General features: G+C 37.8%; 1 protein-coding gene across 3 annotated transcripts in view; it reads right to left on the minus strand.

Moving 5' to 3' along the window:
• The window catches only part of LOC136238942 (lipopolysaccharide-responsive and beige-like anchor protein), a 65,517-nt gene that overhangs the window by 50,540 nt on the left and 166 nt on the right, over window positions 1–14,811 (minus strand). For all 3 annotated transcript variants that reach the window (XM_066029659.1, XM_066029658.1, XM_066029657.1), the window contains exons 2-8: window positions 13,587–13,691; window positions 13,386–13,515; window positions 10,703–10,803; window positions 10,512–10,607; window positions 10,119–10,240; window positions 8,666–8,795; window positions 8,499–8,615 (exon numbers count right to left, since the gene is read on the minus strand). In XM_066029659.1, the coding sequence (XP_065885731.1) occupies window positions 8,499–8,615; window positions 8,666–8,795; window positions 10,119–10,240; window positions 10,512–10,607; window positions 10,703–10,803; window positions 13,386–13,515; window positions 13,587–13,691 (801 nt within the window). The remainder of the gene's footprint in view (window positions 1–8,498; window positions 8,616–8,665; window positions 8,796–10,118; window positions 10,241–10,511; window positions 10,608–10,702; window positions 10,804–13,385; window positions 13,516–13,586; window positions 13,692–14,811) is intronic.

The following is a 14,811-nucleotide window of genomic DNA, read 5'->3' on the forward strand; positions in this document are numbered from 1 at the left end:
TTATTAAAATATTTACATAAAACACGAATGCGTACTCGGATAGGGCTGAAATTTGGCACACTTGAAGGGCTCATTAAGGCGGATCGCAGTGCCAACTTTGGTAGGAATCCGATGAACATACACGGAGTTATGACCGATTATGTGCGTAAAATAAGGTCGAAGGTTGGTCACGCCTACAGGGTAAACCCCTTGGAGGAATGAGTTGAACATTTATATGTAGATGGAGTAACCATCGTAGGAGTGCCTTTTTGTGGTTTGAAAGGAATTGAGATAAAGACCATGGAGATATGACACAAAACCCAACCTGTGTCAAAATTACGCGATCGATATTTATGAATAAAAAAATTATTAGTTTTCACATCTACCAGGCAAACCGCTTAGAGCAATGAGCTGAAAATCAGTGTGTAGCTGGAATAATCATCATAGAACATCCTTGCAGTAGTACAGAAGAATCGGATTATAAACCACTGAGTTACGATTCGAAAGGCAACTACGTGTAGCAAATGCGAGATCGAGATACTCTAATAGAACAGTCACCCTAATAGAGCAGTCAGCTACATTTATAACTTACTCCATTACAGAATTATATTACATTGCAGGATATTCTGTACGGAATTGAGCTACAAACAGTTAATCTGATAGACAATTCAGCTACATGCAAGTCACCCTGTAGAGAGTTCATCTAGAAACAAGTCACCCTGTATCAGCTAGAAGAAGTCACCTTGTAGAGAGTTCAGCTACAAAGAAACCATCATGTAGAGAGTTCAGCTGCAAACAAATCACCTGTGGAGAGTTCAGCTACAAACAAATCTCCCTGTAGAAAGGTTAGCTAGAAGAAGTTACCTTGTAGAGAGTTCAGCTACAAAGAAACCACCATGTAGAGAGTTAAGCTGCAAACAAATCATCCAGTAGAAAGTTCAGCTATGAACAGATCACCCTGTTGAGAGTTCAGATAGAAACAAGTCATCCTGTAGAGAGATCAGCTAGAAGTATCACCTTGTAGAAAGTTCAGCTACAAACAAATCACCTGTAGAGAGTTCAGCTACAAACAAATCACCCTGTAGATCAGCTAGAAGAAGTCACCTTGTAGAGAGTTCAGCTGCAAACAAATCCCCTGTAGAGAGTTCAGCTAGAAACAAGTCACCCTGTAGAGAGATCAGCTAGAAACAAGTCACCCTGTAGAGAGTTCAGCTAGAAGAAGTCACATTGTAGAGAGTTCAGCTACAAAGAAACTACCATGTAGAGAGTTCAGCTGCAAACAAATCAATCACTCTGTAGAGAGTTCAACTAGAAGAAGTCACCTTGTAGAGAGTTCAGCTGCAAATAAAATACCCTGTAGAGAACTCAGCTACAAACAAATCGCCCTGTAGAAAGATCAGCTAGAAGAAGTTATCTTGTAGGGAGTTCAGCTACGAACAGATCACCCTGTAGAGAGTTCAGCTACAAACAAATCACCCTGTAGAGAGTTCAGTTACAAAGAAACCACCATGTAGAGAGTTCAGCTGCAAAAAAATCAATCACTCTGTAGAGAGTTCAACTAGAAGAAGTCACCTTGTAGAGAGTTCAGCTGCAAATAAAATACCCTGTAGAGAATTCAGCTACAAACAAATCACCCTGTAGAAAGATCAGCTAGAAGAAGTTACCTTGTAGAGAGTTCAGCTACTAAGAAACCACCATGTAGAGTTCAGCTGCAAACAAATCACCTGTAGAGAGTTCAGCTAGAAACAAGTCACCCTGTAGAGAGATCAGCTAGAAACAAGTCACCCTGTAGAGAGTTCAGCTAGAAGAAGTCACATTGCATGTAGAGAGTTCAGCTACAATGAAATTCCCATGTTGAGAGTTCAGCTGCAAAAAAATCACCCTGTAGAGAACTCAGCTAGACAGCTACAAACAAATATGCCCTGTAAAAAGATCAGCTAGAAGAAGTTACCTTGTAGAGAGTTCAGCTACACCGAAACCACCATGTAGAGAGTTCAGCTACAAACAAATCACCTGTAGAGAGTTCAGCTAGAAACAAGTCACCCTGTAGAGAGATCAGCTAGAAACAAGTCACCTTGTAGAGAGTTTAGCTAGAAGAAGTCACATTGTAGAGAGTTCAGCTACAAAGAAACTACCATGTAAAGAGTTCAGCTGCAAACAAATCACCCTGTAGAAAGTTCAACTATGAACAGATCACCCTGTAGAGAGATCAGCTAGAAACAAGTCACCCTGTAGAGAGTATAGCTAGAAGAAATTACCTTGTAGAGAGTTCAGCTACAAAGAAACCACTATGTAGAGAGTTCAGCTGCAAACAAATCACCCAGTAGAAAATTCAGCTATGAACAGATCACCCTGTTGAGAGTTCAGTTAGAAACAAGTCATCCTGTAGAGAGATTAACTAGAAGTATCACCTTGTAGAGAGTTCAGCTACAAACAAATCACCTGTAGAGAGTTCAGCTACAAACAAATCACCCTGTAGAGAGACCAGCTAGAAACAAGTCACCCTGTAGACAGATCAGCTAGAAGAAGTTACCCTGTAGAGAGTTCAGCTGCAAACAAATCACCCTGTAGAGAATTCAACTACAAACAGATAACTCTGCAGAGAGTTCAGCTAGAGTCAAGTCACCCTGTAGAGAGAATCTTGTAAAGAGTTCATCTACGTACAAGCAGATCACCCTGTAGAGAGTTCAGCTACATTTCAAGTCACCCAGTAGAGAGATCAGCTGCAAATTATCCTGTGGGGATTAATTGACATGTAATAAATATATGCTCTCTTTTTATATTATGAACTCTAGATATATGCATTATATATATAATCTAATCCAAAACAGCCAAGCTGTAAAAAAAGTGTGCGGCCCTCAGAAAGGCTATGGTGAAAAAAGATGTGAAATCCAAGGTGGCGGCCAAGAAATGGCTGTGATGGTAGGTTAATGGTAAAAATTTTAATAACGACAATTCAGGTGAATTTTTGTGCCAATTGACCAAGCGACACCAAAATTCACCTGAATTGTTGTTATTAAAATTTTTACCATTAACCTACCATCACAGCCATTTCTTGGCCGCCACCTTGGATTTCACATCTTTTTTCACCATAGCCTTTCTGAGGGCCGCACACTTTTTTTACAGCTTGGCTGTTTTGGATTAGATTTCATTTCTTTTTGTATTTGTATACCCCAAAGCCGGCCTATGGCCAGCTTTGGGACTTTTTTAACCTATGTTTTTTTCTTTACTACAGGAAGAAGAAAAGATGAAGTAGATGTACTTTAAATATTTTATCAGTAAATGTACAAATTATATATACTGTATAATACATATGTGACCGGATTTGCGAAAAGGGGTCTTCCACACACATCCAATTTGCCAACTTTGACAATTGATAACTTCAGATTGGAAAGAGCTATTGCCTTGAATTTTGGACAGTGGTGAGCACCAATATAGCTGAATACGTGGTGAAATTGTCAGGTTAATATGTTACTTGAACACTGAGTTATGGTCTCCAACGGTTACGGAATTGGATGTGTGTGGAAGACCCCTTTTCGCAAATCCGGTCACATAATATTATATTGATTACAGAAATCTCCATGGTGGTTTCTTTGTAACTGAACACTCTACAAGGTGACTTCTTCTAATTGCTCTCTCTACAGGGTGAATTGTTTGTAGCTGAACGATCTACAAGGTAACTTCTTCTAGCTGATCTCTCTACAGGTTGATGTGTTTGTAGCTGAATTCTGTATAGGTGATTTGTTTGCAGCTGAGCTCTTTACAGAATGGTTTCTTTGTAGCTGAACTCTCTAAAAGGTAACTTCTTTTAACTGATCTTTCTACAGGGCAATTTGTTTCTGGCAGAATTTTCTACAGGGTGATTTCTTTGCAGCTGAACTCTCTACATGGTGGTTTCTTTGTAGCTGAACTCTCCACAAGGTAATTTCTTCTAGCTGATCTCTCTACAGGGAGATTTGTTTGTAGCTGAACTATCTACAAGGTAACTTCTTATAGCTGATCTCTCTACAAGGTGATTTGTTCGTAGTTGAATTCTGTACAGGTGATTTGTTTGCAGCTGAGCTCTTTACAAAATGGTTTCTTTGTAGCTGAACTTTCTCCAAGGTAACTTCTTCTAACTGATCTTTCTACAGGGTGATTTGTTTGTAGCTGAACTATCTACAAGGTAATTTCTTCTAGCTGATCTCTCTACAGGGTGATTTGTTTGTAGCTGAATTCTGTACAAGTGATTTGTTTGCAGCTGAGCTCTTTACAGAATGGTTTCTTTGTAGCTGAACTCTCTACAGGGTGATTTGTTTGTAGCTGAAATCCCTACAAGGTAACTTCTTCTAGCTGATCTTTCTACAGGGCGATTTGTTTGTAGCTGAGTTCTCTACAGGGTGTTTGTTTGCAGCTGAATTCTCTACATGGTGGTTTCTTTATAGCTGAACTCTCTACAAGGTGACTTCTTCTAGCTGATCTCTCTACAGGGTGATTTGTTTGTAACTGAACTCTCTACAGGTGATTTGTTTGTAGCTGAACTCTCTACAAGGCGATACTTCTAGGTGATCTCTCTACAGGATTCCTTGTTTCTAACTGAACTCTCAACAGGGTGATCTGTTCATAGCTGAACTTTCTACTGGGTGATTTGTTTGCAGCTGAACTCTCTAAATGGTGGTTTCTTTGTAGCTGAACTCTCTACAATGTGACTTCTTCTAGCTGAACTCTCTACAAGGTGACTTGTTTCTAGCTGATCTCTCTACAGGGTGACTTGTTTCTAGCTGAACTCTCTACAGGTGATTTGTTTGTAGCTGAACTCTCTACATGGTGGTTTCGTTGTAGCTGAACTCTCTACAAGGTAATTTCTTCTAGCTGAACTCTCTACAGGGTGACTTGTTTCTAGCTGATCTCTCTACAGGGTGATCTGTTCATAGCTGAACTTTCTACAGGGTGATTTGTTTGCAGCTGAACTCTCTACATGTTAGTTTCTTTGTAGCTGAACTCTCTACAGGGTGACTTGTTTCTAGCTGAACTCTCTACAGGTGATTTGTTTGTAGCTGAACTCTCTACACGGTGGTTTCGTTGTAGCTGAACTCTCTACAAGGTAACTTCTTCTAGCTGATCTTTTTACAGGGCATGTTTGTTTGTAGCTTAGTTCTCTAAAGGGTGATTTTGCAGCTAAACTCTCTACATGATGGTTTCTTTGTAGCTGAACTCTCTACAAGGTGACTTCTTCTAGCTGATACAGGGTGACTTGTTTCTAGATAAACTCTCTACAGGGTGACTTGCATGTAGCTGAATTGTCTATCAGATTAACTGTTTGTAGCTGAATTCCGTACAGAATATCCTGCAATGCACTATAATTCTGTAATGGAGTAAGTTATAAACGTAGCTGAATGCTCTATTAGGGTGACTGCTCTATTAGAGTGTCTCGATCTCGCATTTGCTACACGTAGTTGCCTTTTGAATCATAACTCAGTGGTTTGTAATCCGATTCTGCTGTACTACTGCAAGGACTTTCTATGATGATTATTCCAGCTACACACTGATTTTCAGCTCATTGCTCTAAGCGGTTTGCCTGGTAGATGTGAAAACTAATAAATATCGATCGCGTAATTTTGACACAGGTTGGGTTTTGTGTCATATCTCCATGGTCTTTATCTCAACTCCTTTCAAACCATAAAAAGGCACTCCTACGATGGTTACTCCATCTACATATAAATGTTCAACTCATTCCTCCAAGGGGTTTACCCTGTAGGCGTGACCGACCTTCGACCTTATTTTACGCACATAATCGGTCATAACTCCATGTATGTTCATCGGATTCCTACCAAAGTTGGTACTGAGATCCGCCTTAATGAGCCCTTCAAGTGTACCAAATTTCAGCCCTATTCGAGTGCGCATTCGTGTTTTATGTAAATATTTTAATAACGGCAATTCAGGTGAATTTGGTGCCACTTGGTCTTGGCACAAAATTCACCTGAATTGTCATTATTAAAATTTTTACCATTAACCTACCATATATCACAGCCATTTCTTGGTTGCCACCTTGGATTTCACATCTTTTTTCACCATAGCCTGTCTGAGGGCCACACTTTTTTTACAGCTTGGCTGTTTTGGATTAGATTTCACTTCTTTTTGTATTTGTACTTAGGGCTTTTTTAACCTATCACTTTTTCTTTACCACAGGAAGAAGAAAAGATGAAGCAGGGTGATTTCTTTGTAGCTGACCTCTCTACATGGTTATCCTTCTAGCTGATCTCTCTACCGGATGACTTGTTTCTAGCTGATCTCTCTACAGGGTGACTTGTTTGTAGCTGAACTCTCTACAGGGTGGTTTGTTTGTAGCTGAATTTTCTATAGGGCGATTTGTTTGCAGCTGAACTCTCTACATGGTAGTTTCTTTGTAGCTGAACTATCTACAATGTAACTTCTTCTAGCTGAACTCTCTACAGGGTGACTTGTTTCTAGCTGATCTCTCTACAGGGTGACTTGTTTCTAGCTGAACTCTCTCAGGGTGATTTGTTTCTAGCTGAACTCTCTACAAGGTAACTTCTTCTAGCTGATCTTTCTACAGGGTGATTTGTTTGTAGCTGAATTCTCTACAGGGTGACTTGTTTCTAGCTGATCTCTGTACAGGGTGACTTGTTCCTAGCTGAACTCTCTACAGGTGATTTGTTTGCAGCTGAACTCTCTTACATGGTGGTTTCTTTGTAGCTGAACTCTCTACAAGGTGACTTCTTCTAGCTGATCTCTCTACAAGATGACTTGTTTCTAACTGAACTCTCTACAGTGTGATCTGTTCATAGCGGAACTTTCTACTGGGTGATTTGTTTGCAGCTGAACTCTTTGCATGATTGTTTCTTTGTAACTGAACTCTCTACAAGGTAACTTCTTCTAGCTAATCTCTCTACAGGGCAATTTGTTTGAGCTGAACTCTCTACATGATGGTTTCTTTGTAGCTGAACTCTCTATTAGGTACCTTCTTCTGGCTGATCTGACTACAGGGTGACTTGTTTGTAGCTGAATTCCCTACAGAATAACTTGCAATGTAATATAATTGAGTAAATTATAAATGCAGCTGAATGCTTTATTAGGGTGACTGTTCTATTAGAGTATCTCGATCTCGCATTTGCTACACGTAGTTGCCTTTCGAATCATAACTCAGTGGTTTGTAATCCGATTCTTCTGTACTACTGCAAGGACTTTCTATGATGAGTATTCCAGCTACATACTGATTTTCAGCTCATTGCTCTAAGCAGTTTGCCTGATAGACACGAAAACTAATAGTATTTTTATTCATAAAAATCGATTGCGTAATTTTGACACAGGTTGGGTTTTGTGTCATATTTCCGTGGTCTTTATCCCGATTCCTTTCAAACTACACAAAAAGGCACTCCTACGATGGTTGCTCCATCTACATAGCAATTTTCAACTGATTCCTCAAAGGAGTTTACCCTGTAGGCGTGACAGACCTTCGACCTTATTTTACGCAAATAATCGGTCATAACTCCATGAATGTTCATCAGATTCCTACCAAAGTTGGTACAGAGATCCGCCTTAATGAGCCCTTTAAGTGTGCCAAATTTCAGCCTGATCCGAGCACGCATTCGTGTTTTATGGCGGATTTTGCGAAGTGTGCAAAATGAAGAAGAAGAATAAGAAGAAAAAAACGAAGAAATTAAAACGAAATTTTGTTCACTCGTATCTCGGAAATGGCTGGAGCGATTTTCTTCATATTTGGTGTGTAGACTCCCCTTGCTGGCTGGCACCTCTCTAGCAAATTTGGTTCCAATTGGATAAGGGATCACAGAGCTACATAGGTATGAAAATTGCGTTTTCTTTCTTCCTGTTAATATACTCATGGGTGGCACGCCGGCTTCTTGGGCCGCACGACACACTACCGTGTGTCTTGATATATATATATATATATATATATACAGATGATGGCCTTCATTTTTTCTCCAACAGGGAGATTCCACATAACCCTATAGATGTGGTAGTTAGCTATGAATGCAGTAGTTAAAGATGGTGAAAGAATTCATCGTCTATGTTGCATTGCACTAAATTGCCTCATACAGCAAAAAATAGTTACACACTATGAAACTTTTATAGATTTCACTTTCACAGTTGCTCTGTTAATCCGCAAAATCCATGAAACTTATGTAGTGTGAAAATTTCCACATGTACATCCACCAACCCCCCCCTCCCCCTCACACACACACACACACACACGTACACACATAAATGGTTACATAATACATACATACATACATACATACATACAGACATACATACATACATACATACATACATACATACATACATACATACATACATACATACATACATACATACATACATACATACATACATACATACATACATACATACATACATACATACATACATACATACATACATACATACATACATACATACATACATACATACATACATACATACATACATACATATACATACATACATATGCATATATATGCATACAGCCTTGTATTAAATCAACAAAACAAGCATACATCACTGGTATGAGGCATAGTACAGTCTGCTTGGAGGACCAACTTGCCATCAATAAAATACTGTAATTCACTAGATCTGATCAAGTGATGCTGATATACCAATGCCATCATGTACCACTATAAAATAAGCACACTAGAGAGTAACCTATATGCTAAATGGTACATACCTGGTTGGTTTGCAGGAAGAAATTCACAGGGTATGTTAGTGACTTCTTAGAAATCTTTGACTGAACTTCTATCACCAGTTGATTACCATCCAAATGTAGAGAAAAGCCCAGCTTTTTTCTGGTTCGAAACCTAAGCACATTTTAAGTATAAAATACTAGCACTGCTACAGTACCAGTTGCCCAACAGTACAGGACTTAATTCATGTACTATATGCACTTTCAGCTTCAAATTGCACAAGTTAATTCCTATACAACGTTGAAAACTCTTAAAAGTAGCCATCTTCAAAAATAGAGTGAAAAGTTATTCATGCTGTGGGTTGTAAGTAACTTCTCTTCACTCAAGCTTTTTATACACTTGATGTTTTTGTGCACCCCACTGTTTTCTGTTTATGCTCAGGCAAACTCTTAAGTGCTATATGTATAAGTAGGCTGCAGATATGCATGCAGTATAAGTGGGTGTGTAATTGCTTCATCTTACATCCACCGGGAACTGTAAATGTTTCACTAACCCTGCTTACAAGCACACAAATGGCTATGACAGGAAGGCAGCTGAATTTTCCAAGAAGATTTTCTCTACATCAAGATACTATCTACGGCAGCATGTACATACTTATATTGTACTTTGCGTGGGAGGATCAAAGCGATGTAGCATATTGTATCGTCCATACAGTACTAATCAACTGCATAACTGTACTGTATGAGTCATACAGTACAGCTATGCAGCTAATTGGGTAGATACAGCACATTGGGTACAGCTATGAATTTATTTAAGGAATGGTACGTAAACAACACACTGTAAATCGCTAAACCAGCCAAACTAATCCTACAAGTTCGTTTTACGGTTAGGAATAGATTGTATAAACACTTACTGATCGTCTGATCACGAAACTTTTTAAACACAACTCCACTAATTACAGCACAATTGATCACATTATAAATCGCTAAAACTAGCCAAACTAATCCTATTAGTTTGTTCTACGACTAGAAATAGATTAGTTAAACACTTACTGACCGAAAGTCGCAGCAGTTTGAGTACTAGAGAAAATCGCTCTGGGCCAGATGACCAGGAAGTACAATATAACAGTTAAAGCACCGCAAAGAACATCATACAGTGGTAATAATCAATACAACAAGCGTAACTCTAAGATTATTAGTCAGCTGATAAATTGATATATTTTAGAAGTTCTTAATACTTCTTATGGTTGTGTGTATGAAAAATACAGTACTCAGGGGGTGTCTCGAGACAAATACATCACTCGGCTTTACCTCGTGCTGTACTTTCCATACACACACACACAGCGGTGCTTTAACTCTAACATAAAATGTGTAAAGGGTTTCACCAATAGTGATACAGAAAGCTACCTATACACAACATTTGCATATACCATTATAGTAAAAGTATTATCATGTATTTGCAACTAGCGCAGTGTGCATATACAGAGCTTATACTTACCATAAAATGATTGGCTTGTGTAAATCCCTTCTTGAGTCCGTAGGCTTTTCAAAGCAGATCCAAGTATAAAAAGTAAATCCTGACTGAGAAGACCACTTTGATAGAGGAGGTAAGGTTATCACCTACACACACAGTCATGTGAACATGGCTTAGTTATACATATATGCACAATTAATAAGATTACAGCAACCTACATAGTACAGACAGGAGATAGTGGGTATAACTTTCCCCCCCCCTTCCCATAATAGTTTTTCTCACTGCTATAAAATTGTAGGAAAGGTTGCTCAAACACTCTAATAGTACATACATTCAGATGTCAGCACATGCATAAATAATACTCTATTTCAACAGTCAAAAATGACGCACATTCACCAACATTAAAACATTACTTACTGCTCCGGGTAGCCCAGAAAAGCTAAAAAATGCAGTCGGTACAACCAATGTAGATAGACTGTTCAAAGCCTTAAGAGCAACTTTGCTATGCGGTGTCTAGAAAACCACACACAACAGGTAACTGCAGTACAATGAAAACTTATTATACCCCATATAGATACGTATGCCTATAGCAGACTTTTACCACTTACCCAGGTATTGTTAGATACATTGAGATACACCAAAATAGCCTTTAAATCATTACTTGAAATACTGTAGCTAGCTACTGCCTCAATCAGTGATCCAATTTGAGCTGAAAAATAGGCAAACAATTAAGTATCGTGATGACCCATACACCTCTATATTACAAACTATATAACAGGAATTCTGACAGAAAATAAAGTTACTGTAACTTTGATGCCAATGAATTTAACTTTGATATTGTAAAATGCCATTAATATAATATACGTAAGTACCTTTAAAAGTGAGTGTTAAATGTAACTTTTAATGTGAATTTGTCAAACTTTTCTTCAGTCAAGAACTTTGCGTGGGAGGATCAAAGCAAAAAAGTGTTCTATATTCACCATACAAGCACAAGTGTTCTGTATATTGGGCAGTTATAGAATACTTTATTAATAGACCAGTTCTATATGAAGTAGTTATCAGTGTTGGGAAAGTTACTTTGTAAAAGTAACTAGTTACATATTACATATTACTTGCAACTGAACTATTTAGTTACAGTTACATATTACCCATAAAATAAAGTAACTATAATAATATTACATATTATATTACTTTGTGTCCACAGCCTTAAACTACTTTATCACATGACATCATTGCGTTGTTGGACAATGTGCAAATCTTGGTTATAAGTAAGAAGCTGGTGAATAAGCTTCATTCAGTAGGCTTCGTTACTTCGTTTTGGCTAGGCGTTACTCAGAAGTTAACTAACGAGATTGAAGTTACTTGTAGTAATAATATTACGTAATATCAGACTCATTACAGTAACTATATTACTTAGGTAACGCGTTACATTTGTAAGTAAAGTAAATCGAGTTATATTACCCGTTTTCTAGCGTATTTCGTTATATTACTTAGTTACCACAAAAGTAATAATATTACATAACGCGTTACTCCCAACACTAGTAGTTATAGAACTGCCAGGTCTATTTTGCAGGCTGATAGCCTACTTTGAGTGAGTAATCACTCATTCTGGCCAGTGCAATGTAGGCTGATAGCCTGACTGCGCTGGCTGACCAGTCAACCCAACCAGTAAGAGCAAAACCACTGGATTTAATTTATAGACACACTTGAAGATTGCGATGATAGTCGCTTGTGGTCAGCAGCAGTGAACATATTCTTACTACATTTTGTTCAAATAAACAGATGACTCCTAGGAGTATCACGGAAATATGCTTATTAAAGAACCACAATTGAAAACTTTTAGTTATTGAGAAGACGGACTAGACTCACAAAACGACTAATGAAGGCGCAGCACAGTGCAACACAGGCGAAACACGTTGATAGTTCTCTATACCAGATAAAGCACTGCCTTCGCTTGTGCTGTACGGGAAATATAGTGGTCTCAAGACGAAATATAGCACTTGGCTTCGCCTTGTGCTATATTTGTCTCTCGCCTACTCTTTTGCATGTCGTGTGTCATGACATAAGCAATTCTTAAAGTTTTACAACTGAAGCTGTTATTTATGAAACTGTATAGCTATATGTGACCGGATTTGCGAAAAGGTACCTTTTTCACACATAAAATTTGACCCATTTTTTCAAATTTCAAACTTTGTAACTTTTGTATCATTGCAAGCACGTGTCTGTAATTTTCCATGAGTATGCCTACATTATGTGGCTACATTGTGATACAAAAAGAAAGTCAATCAGTGCAAGGAGTCAACAGTTATGACATTTTGTTTGCTGGTATGTCAAATGTGTGAAAAAGGTACCTTTTCGCAAATCCGGTCACATATTTTGATTTAAACGTGCAAAAGTATCAACTTAAACATCAGGAACTATCAACAACCAACAATTGTTCATGCTTATTTGTCAACTTTTCTCATATTTATTACATCAAATTTGATCAAAATAAATGGAAAAGTGTGCATTAGTTGGAGATACTTATGTCATGACATAAAGAAGCCTATGTCATATCATATCATGGAGCTTTATGTCACAACTTGTCGTATGTCATGGATATTGTGGCATCCCTACATCCTACGAGTTGAAAAACATTGGGCTAAGGTTAAAACTAGTGCTATATAGCTTATTCACCAATTGTTTCCGCATGTTTTCGAATATGGACACGCCCCATCACGAAGCTACCACTCTGCATGGAGTAACCACTCTACAAGCAAGCTTACTATTTAGGCCTTTAGTGAACTTTGTAATTTTTCCATAAATGATTCAATAGCACAGATTAAAATGTTACCGAAATTCTCTGTGATATGTCTAGGATATGTCTGTTCATCGTAACCGAACATAACCAGAATGTACTAGCTGTTGACCCATAATCGAAAATTTTAGGTAAGCATATATAATACATCCAGTGGCTGCACTTGTATTGGCTTGGGTGATTGATCGCCCTGTACAGACTATCAGCCTGATAAGTGTTACATATTAGCTGTAACACAGGACATTCGGGCTTTGCCTGATATGTATATGCCCTCTGCCCTTGGGCAGTCGGGCATACATATCAGGCAAAGTCCTCCTGCCTGTGTTACAACTATTACATATATTTTAAAAAGTACACTTAATTATATATGCCATGTTATATGTTTTGGCAAACATTTATTGAAACCATGCAATTTGCCAACATGCACTAAACTACAACACATTGAAGGATACTTAATTGTCATAGCATTAGCAATGCATTCAACACATTCATACCAGCAATTTTCACTGACACTGATGACTTCAACAATAATAGCAAAGACTTGATAATTGATAGTTCAAGACAAATTTGAAGATTTTGATGACAACTACGTATAACTCCATTGAGTGTACTTAGTATCTCAAACTACACAAAAAACACAATGAAAACCACACACAACTGATATAATGACAATATGCTATAGTAAATAATCTTACCTGAACAGTTTCTGAGAGTTGTGGTAGCAGTTCAAACAGTAGTAAAATTACATTCGGATCTTGTATGAACAAGTCTTCCTTTAAATTCAGCTTTCTACCCAGTAACTATATACAACAAGAAAACATATGTGTATAGTGTGCATACAAAATACGTAGTGGCTATTCAATGTTGACTTTATCAAGGTTTTCATACAGCACCCATCTACCATAACTCAAATATAAAGCATGTGAGCTAGGGTTAGAGCAAGCATCTCGGCAATGCCGGGCTAACCCCAGAACTCACCAAAAACTTACCTTCATACAATAGTGAAGGACATCATTATGCTTAACAGGCAAACCTAAGGTTAGCGTTAGGGTCAGGTTCAGCTTTGGTTTCTTCTTTGTCCAAGTGTATGGATTCTTCTTACTACATACAGGTTATTTGATCCCATAGAAAAGTAAGGGAAATGGGTAGCTAGCAACATACCGCACTGGCCTTACACATCAGTAGTCCAGGATTGAGTCCCGGAATTTTTGCTTTTTAAACCTTTTTGTCTAATTAATATAAATATACATACAGAACCGGACGAATCCTGCGCCTTTCTCCAAAATATTTTCAAAGAGAAATAGAGTCTAGAATATGACATTTAAAAGCAAGCTTGCTGAGTGACATGTCTCGGCAGAAAAAAAAACTGTCTAGTTCACAAAAGCGTAGCCTTTTCAATGTAATAAATAGGTAAAATTATGCATGCAAAAATCACAAGTTTTAATCAAGAAGGAAAGCTAGTTTCGATCAAATCCATTAAAGCTATATACAACTTAATTCACCTGCTTATGGAGAGTTCAAATCTTTTTTCCTTGTACCTGTAGCCCAAAGTCATGTGTGTTTATGTAAAATGAAACAACATTATCATCATTTCTTCTTCATACTTCTATGTGAAAGTGAATACAGGGCTAAAACTATATCTGTTGATTTGTCAATTCATGGCAAACGTTTTAAGCTGTAGTTTGTTTTCAGTATTTGATAACGCTGAGCAATAAAAAGTCATATCCCAAGAAGAATTTTATATACACAATTGGCAAACAGCTGAGACAGTGTTCCATGATCACACAATACATTGTCCAAAATTAGTTAAAAACATACAACTAACATAGAATATTGTGCATAGAAAAGTGAAGATTAGCAAGTGTCGATATAGTTTTACATGTGCACGTGTAATACCCGAATACCTATGGTTACACCCAC

Source organism: Dysidea avara, chromosome 11 (genome assembly GCF_963678975.1).
Source record: "Dysidea avara chromosome 11, odDysAvar1.4, whole genome shotgun sequence".
Taxonomy (NCBI): domain Eukaryota; kingdom Metazoa; phylum Porifera; class Demospongiae; order Dictyoceratida; family Dysideidae; genus Dysidea; species Dysidea avara.